Source organism: Echinops telfairi, unplaced genomic scaffold (genome assembly GCF_000313985.2).
Source record: "Echinops telfairi isolate 266 unplaced genomic scaffold, ASM31398v2 ScPeMD7_37;HRSCAF=141, whole genome shotgun sequence".
Lineage (NCBI taxonomy): Eukaryota > Metazoa > Chordata > Mammalia > Afrosoricida > Tenrecidae > Echinops > Echinops telfairi.
This window is the reverse complement of record NW_022103935.1, coordinates 449924-457682: the sequence shown is the minus strand read 5'-3', so window position 1 is coordinate 457682 and position 7759 is coordinate 449924. Positions and strand designations below refer to the sequence as shown.

Genomic DNA, 7759 nt, shown 5'->3' with positions numbered 1-7759 from the left:
ACACACACACACACACACACACACACACACACACACACACACACGATGAGCTAGCTGAAGGGGCCTAGTGTCATCCTGCCTGCCTGCGGGACCTCCGTGCAAGTCCAATGCTGCCACGCCCAGAGACCAGCCACTGCGGCAAGTGGTCAAGCAAACCCACCCCTGGCGCTGCAGGCCCCTCCTCAGAGGCTGAGCCCACAGTGCCGGGCCAGCCAGGGGATGTGAGCCACCTGGACACAATGACACAAGCACGGAGGACTGCTAACCATGTGGTCACAGCTCCGACCACCAGGCTGCTCCTCGGGAGGCCTGTGATGACATTCTACCCTGACCAAAAGATGGCTGCGGGTCAGCGTGGGCTCGGTGGCAGTGGGCAGAGACAGGCTGCTTGATGGTCCCTCGTAGACAGAACATTTTCATCCTAAACTGAAGGGGGTGGCACCTCCGCTAGCCCATTTCCCCGCAGCCTGTGCCCACTGTGTCCGTCACCTTCTGGTGCTTTTCCCAAGGCATCACGCCCCTGTAAGCACCAGTTTCCCCAGGGCCAAGTCCCCACCCCTCCCGCGGCTGAGGCAGTCTGGAGGGGTACTGAAATGTCTGCGAGGCCGGTCTGCAGAGTGCAGCCTTCAACAGGGGCCGCATGCCCCCCACGCTGCGCTGCCCCAGCTGAGGAAGGGGAAGTGGGAGAAGCCAAGAGCGGCATGGGAACGCACCCAGCAGCTGACCAACCGTAGGAGAGACCTTGAGCGCAATTCCAACGTGCAGCGCAAGACGATTAACCTGAGGCTGCAGAGCCCGCGCCTGCGTGTCAGTGAGTGGCCCCAGCTCCAGAACAGGCTTGCCGCACGGAATACCAACCACCAAAGCCAGACGAGAGCAGGGTGGCATGCACATGGTGGAGGAAGCCAAAGACAGAAATGACTAGGTGCTGGGAAGAGACAAGTACAAGGTCAGAACAGAAGCCCGCCAAGGCTGGCTCCAGAGATGCGAGCAAGTCCAGCATTCAGGGAAAAAGAACGTGCCCAGGGTTTCCAAGGAAGGAAAGCACCCAGCCCTGAGCCAGCACTGAGACCTGCACGGGCAACCTGCTGAGCACCAAGGTGAAGCAGAGGCACCGAGCTGACAGGACCGGCCAGCTGTCGGCGTTCCCACACAGCCTGCAGGAGGAAGGGGTGCGGGCTGCAGTGAAACGGCGCTGCTTTACTAGAGGCTGCAGCGGTGGCAGGACACGGGCTGGCTCCACGTCACAGCACGTGGTGCCCCACTAGCCACACTCTCCATCTGTGCAGGGAACCACAGGTGGAGAGAGATCCCACACTTGCGCCCATCGAGCACCACGGTGACGGTCGCAGGCCAGACTTGGAAGAGGTGGTGGGCTAAGGGGAGTTACTGCAGTCCTTGGAGCTGAACAGGTGGGCAGAAAGCACAGGGTCCAAAATCACAGTGCACGACAGGGAGGTATCCAATCTGGCAGCTGCAGGTGTGGAGCAGGCTCCTAACAACCTGAGACACACAGGTGGCACTGGTGCTGCTGGAAGCAAGGTGGACATGAAGCCCGTCCAGACAACACACTCAAAGCAACACCCCCAGAAACCCAAGTTCCTCGCAAAGGGGCCAATAGGCCATGTACGTCATGACCATCAGCGAAAAGGCTGGCATCCCTGAGGACTTTATAACACTTGATCTGCAATCAGTGTCCATGAGGAGCCGCCACAGTCTGCCCAGTGCTCAGGGCCAATGTGACACACCTGGCGGACTAAGGCACACTTGCCCCCAGCCATGGATCTCAAATAGCATGAGAAAGTTAGACGATGGACAGGAAGAAGAGTGATGCCCACGGAAGCCCGTGGACTGTGAGAAGAACACAGGTACCCGTCTGGACTGCCCTTTAGAAGAGAAGCCCCACCCATGGTCCCCTGGGCGGCTGGCTGGTCCACAAGCATCACCAGCCCTACAAAGAGTGGCAGCACAGACCCATGGAACACATGGGCAGATCCCACACAGGAGTGGCACTGAGGTGTGGCCCCTACCAACTGCCCCTAGGACCTGGGCATCGAGGCAGCGACTCCTAGCTGACCCCAGGACCAAGGAACAGAAGCAGTGACCCCCAACCAACCCCACACAGACACTAAGGTAGTGATTGACCGCCGGGTGACCCCCAGGACACACACCCCTCCCCGCCATGCACAGCACCCATGGTGAGGTGGGCTAAGCACCATGAGGAATGGTGGGTGCAGGCCACTGCCAGGCAGCAACCCCTACCTCTGGCAAAGCAGCACTGGGGAACCGCGCTCCTGGCCCCCCGCACCCAGCAGCTCGTTTGGGGGGTGTCTTACCCGGCATCGCAGCCATCACAGAGAAGGAGCCGGTCCTCGCGATCGCTGCGGCCACACACCTCACAAAAGGTGGGGTCTTCCTCCTCGGCTTCAGCAGCGGCTTTGGTGTTTTCTATAGGGACCTGCCGGCAGGCGGGCGGGCGTCCCAACATTAGCACAGTGCCCCACTCTGCTCCAGCATCTAGGCACACAGGGCCCGTGGCCTTTCCTAGCTCCAGAGGCAGCAGCCTCATGGGAGCAGCTTCCCACTATGGGGCAACTCCGCCCCTGTGACCCGAGTCACCCAAGTAGCCCAGGGGGCTATGCGCCCAGGAGAGAGGGCCAAAGGCGCGAGCGGTCAAGAGGAGGTCCCAGAAGCTGCCGGCCTCCCACTCAGGGCTGACGGGGGTAGGGAGGGTGGGGCCAGAGCTCAGGTGCCCACCTCACAGTCGAGGCTTCACTGCCCAGGCTGGGGTCTGTGAGCGGACTTCTTAAACGGTTCTGTCAGTGCCCGCCTCCCTTCCTGACCAGGTGCCTGTGGTGCCCCAGTCAGTGGCAGCTGAAGGCCAGGCAGGAGGCACGTACCTTCCTCAGGATTTTCCCACCAAACCGGGCACGGACACAGATGCACTGGAACACGGTCCGGTCCACTGGGCAGGAATTGGCATTCTGAAGGACAGACCCACAGTCCAGGTTGGCAGGGTTCATAACCTCCCCGGAAGAACTCACTCAGGGCCAAACCCTGTGCACTCAGCAAACTGCGGAGGTCACAGCGAGGGCCAGAGGACAAGCAGTTAGTCTTCGGAGGGGACACCCAACCAGGCCCCTTCCTTCTGACTGAGGCTTCACCCACAGCCTCTGGGGACTGCCCAAGGTTCAGCTTCCTTTCCACGCCCACTGCGCCTTGGGGCCAGTGCTGCCGCCCCACTGGGCGTCAGCCCATGTACGTCAGCCCTTGTACGCTGCAGCTCTACATCAACCCACGGGGAAGCACGTGCCCTCTTGGCCATCCCGCCGCCCCAGCAGGTCTCCGCCATCTGCCTTCCTGGCCCGGGCGGTGTCTTTCTTGTCAGGTGGGCAGCTTTGCAATGAGCGCCCCTCGCGTTGGCCGGGGTGGGCTGCGCTGGGGCCCCTCCCATCAGGCTGCCTGAGCAAGGTCTTGAGGAGGGAGACCATGCCTGCCCAGGACCTGCTTTCAGTCCACACTCGGCACGGCCGGAGCTATGGGCAGTGAGCGTGATATCGGCCTGGCCAGGCCTTCGGCTTGCTCCTGCAGGGACAGCACTGCACGTCACAACAGAGTGCTCGTGGCCAGCCTGGGCGGGCCCCTCCTGGAGCTGACTTCAGGGCCCCGCAGGTACTCTGCAACGCCCGGCACACCTCTGCTGCTCAGCCTCTTCGTGGATGTCATCGTGAGCCCGGTTCTCCAGCACTCCCTCCAAGGAGTTTCTCACCGGCCAGGCCTGCCTGCTTCCCTCCCTCCCGCCCCAGACATGGACAAGCAGACAAGCCACAAGGGGCTCCAACAAGCTTCTTGCTAGCCAGCACTGCCTGCCTTCCTCCTCCCCTGGGATCCCTGCAGGAAGCTCCCCCGGACTACAGAGCCACCCTCCCTGACGAGGGCATGTGGCGCCAGGGTAGGAGTGCTTAAAGGATAGACTCCGGCCACCAGGCCTGGTGCCAGAGGACATGTCATCATTGTCAGGGCTGGCAATGGAGGAGGTGGTCTGCCAATACCTTGCTCTGCCTGTGTATATGTGCCTCGGTGGGAGGCAGGCATCTAACTCCTCCAGGAAAGGGGGGTAGAGAGGTGCGCTGTGCAGCACGGTGCTCTCCGCCCACCCTGGCCTTGGGCACGTCTCTGAAATTCCCTCTTATAAACGTTTTACTACGCAAGGCAGGACGGGAAACAGCACCTGGCTAACTAGTGTGAGGATAGGCCCCAACGCTGTACCCACTGCCAGGTGCTGGAGGGCAGCTGACAGGTTCACTACACCTACTCAGCCAAGGCGGGACTTCACCCCAATGCCATCACACTCGGTCCTGGTAAGCGCCCCGGGCAAGACGTCACCCTCTGGGGACGCACTGCCTGCCTCCTGAGGTCTGTGCGGCCTGAGCCCCGGGAGAGCCACCCACTGCCCTCCTCCCACTTCTCCACAGCTGGTACACAGTAAGACCCGGGGGCAGGCAGCCCATCCCAGGCCAGATGTGTCCACGGCCCCAGAGCAGAGGCCAGCAGTAGGTGCTCACCTTGGACCACTCCATGATGCAGTCCAAGCAGAAGTAGTGGGCGCAGGTCTCTGGGGTGCCCACGGCCTGATTCCGGAACGCATTGAGACAAATCGGGCAGCTCTCCCCATCACTGTCAGAGCTCAGTGCACCATCGGGGTCGAGCCTCTTCTGAGTGTCAGCCACTGAGGCCTCTGCATCCTCGTCCCCAGAGTCCTCAGAACCTGAGGAGGACAAACTGAGGCGAGTTCTTGGGCACAAGGCAAGTGGCCCGTGGTGGGAAGGCTCAGGCAGCCCACCCTCAGCTGTCCTCTTAGGAAGGCTGGCTTCCGACACCAGAGGTCACACTATGCCGGCCAGTGCACTGCACCCCACAGAGGCAGCGTCCAGCTGAGCCCTCCCCGCTGCCTGCACCCGCAGCCTGACAGCCAGCAACGGAGTCACTCAGGGTGGAGTGTGTCAGAGCCGACCCCAGACACCTAGGTCACCTGGGGGGAGCCTTGGAGAAAACTACTAGCGAGGGGCTTCCACGAGACACAGGAGGATGACAGACCTGTGCCCACCACTGGCTGGGCCACATGCCAGGTGACCTCACGGTGAATCTCGAGAGGGGGTGGGGGACAGGATATGGCACGGAACTCCGGCAGTCAAGCCAAGGCAGGGCAGAACTGCCCTCAGAGCCCGTGCACAGCTGACGGCAGGGTTACCCTCCAGAAAGGTAGACAGGGCCGTCAGAGCTGCAAGCCAGCTAGGGGCCCAAATCCTGGGTCATCTGGAAGAAGAACTGACGACAACAGCTCTCACTACCGTCCAGTGAATGGTGACTCGGAGTGACCCTGCAGGGTAGGGTAGACTGCCCTGTTTCCAAGGCTGAGAGGCTCATCTTCCTCAGCGTAGCTGGTGGCTTCCAACCCAATACGGAGGCCACTCTGCCGCCGGGACCCCCAGACAAGTCCAGGAGAAGGTAATGCAGGCCTCATCAGTCTGGTTCCCAGGGCTTGCCCTAACACTGGGACCCGAAGAAGACAAAGGCCACCATGACAAGCCACAAGGGTCAGTGCTCAGAGCTGGCCGCTGGGTCATCTGCCCAAGCCATTCCACCCCATGCCATGTGGCTTGTGCTGTCACACTGAACTCTAAAGCCAGAGGATGGTCAAAGGGAGCCACCGGCCCGCCCTGCCTGTGTCCTGGAGTGCTGGAGGCCAGGAGCAAGGCCCCAACCCTCACACCCACCAGGGTGTGTGGTCCCTACCAGATCTGTCGTCCAGGTCCTCAGACGCCCCCTCCTCTTCCTCCTCCTCTGTGCCACCCAGCTGCTCGCTGCCCGTGTCATCATCGGAGTCCCCACTGTTCCCATCGCTGCTTTCTTCTAGACCAGGGACACACACAGGTACACACGCACAGGGGTGTGTGTCAGTAGAGCAGGAAGGCGTCCCAAACATCTCCTCCTCCTCCTCTCTGCACTGCTCTCTGCTCTCTCAGACCACAGGAAAGGACAGAGTAGGTCCAAGAGTGACAATCAAAGGCCCAATGGCAAGAGATGGCTACTTGAAAATCCAAAGCTGCAGGTGCCCCCCCCCCCCCCACGGGGCCCTCAGCTTCTCCTGGAGACTAAGAGCCATCCCCACCCTCCCAGTGAAGAGAGGGCACCGTAGTCCTGGAGGCCAGCTCACCGACATCACTGGCCAGGATGGCAGGCCTCCGCCGCAGGCGTCTGCCAGGTCCCGTGACACGCTCTGCAAGCTCGTCCAGGCTGTCGTCGTCCATGGCTGGGCATCGGCGCTCCAACCTGCAAGACAGCAGTCTGCAGCCATGCCCACACTGCTCCCGACCAAACTGGTCCCTTAGAGCCCCCTAGCGGTGCCCTGCACACCCAGGCCCAGGTTCCCATTGACAAAGCCCTGGAGGCAGGAGGTGACAGGCCAGAGCCCCTAGCTCTGACACACAGGACGACATCTATGGGCAGCTGTGACATTCTGTGTCGGAGAAGGACCAGTTCTAGGCAATCAACAGTGACCTCAGCAGGGCTGACCTCCTGCCCTCTCACCTGGCCTCTACCCACGCTCACACTCGGGCCTGTATCGGGCAGTGGATGGCGGCCCCACTTGGTGCTGTGCCCACTACAGGGTGTACTGCCCATGCTGCTGCAGCAAAGCCACCACGAAGACACCACCAGCCAAAGCCAAGACTCACGCGCCTCCTGCTACACTCAGCAGCACGCTGTCCACGATTGGGTCCCCCACGCCAGCCCTGAGAAAGGTCACCAGCCCGCAGAGTGCCTTCCTCAAACACACATCCCAGCTCACAGGGTGTCCTGATGGGAGCCTGCTCACCAGGTCCCAGAGATCCAGCGAAGCAGCCCCTTGGACACCACAGTGTGGCAGGGCCACCGAGCCCGAGGCCAGAGAAGACCTCCCTTCAGCTGCCTCTCTTCTTTGCCTGGTGTCTGCCTGCCCCAGCCTCGACAGAGACGGGAAAGCCCATGAGCAGCCCACAGCCTATGCTCCATCTGTCCTGCGCTTGGAGGGGCCTGAACCTTTCCCGTGGCTCCGGACCCTAAGCTCCCTTTAGGCTGGGCTCAGGGGCCTCATGGGGGGTGAGTATTGGCACCCTACTGGGCAGCAGGGTGACCAGCACTCCTGTTTGTGACAGCACCTCTTGTTGGCCCTGCCCAACACTGGAGGACGAGGGTGGTCAAAAAGCACAGACCCACTCCCAGCCCAGGGTCCAGGTGACCTGACCTCACAGCATGCTGGTCCTGCCTAGAGCAGCTGGAGGAGCTGGTGGGAGGGAGCAGGTGTGCAGGCTCTGGTGGCCTCCGTGGGTGCCCTGAGACGAGGGCCAGCAGTGGCCACAGCTTTCAGGTGAGAGAACAGTCCAGCTCTCTGGCCTGAGCTGTGCAAATTCCCACCAAGAGCCTTGTATCATCACCTGCTCTGACACTACGCTGGCTCCCACTGGAGGGAGGGAACTGAGGTCCTGCTTCAAGGGTGCTGCTGTGACCCAGGGCCAGGTCCTCCAGTCAGAGGGCACCTCATGTGCGTCCCCACCCAGAGACCCTACGGCAAAACTCGCCATACTCAGGACAGACCATTCTTCTAGCGAGGCTGGCAGCAGCTGGGTCCTGTCAGGACCCCAGGAGGCCTCCAGCAGTTCCTTTGAGCAAATCCAAGGAAGAGATGAAATTTAGGGTGACCACCCGGAGCCCAGTCAGT

The 7759-nt window shown here is 61.6% G+C and overlaps 1 protein-coding gene across 1 annotated transcript in view; it reads right to left on the bottom strand.

Annotated features, from left to right (window-relative positions):
• Positions 1-6907, bottom strand: part of PHRF1 (PHD and ring finger domains 1) — a 16587-nt gene extending 9680 nt beyond the window's left edge. The window contains exons 1-5 of the mRNA XM_045290416.1: positions 6218-6907; positions 5797-5913; positions 4566-4768; positions 2901-2984; positions 2337-2458 (exon numbers count right to left, since the gene is read on the bottom strand). Coding sequence (XP_045146351.1) covers positions 2337-2458; positions 2901-2984; positions 4566-4768; positions 5797-5913; positions 6218-6311 — 620 coding nt within the window. The 5' untranslated portion in view covers positions 6312-6907. The remainder of the gene's footprint in view (positions 1-2336; positions 2459-2900; positions 2985-4565; positions 4769-5796; positions 5914-6217) is intronic.
• Positions 6908-7759: the final 852 nt, after the last annotated feature.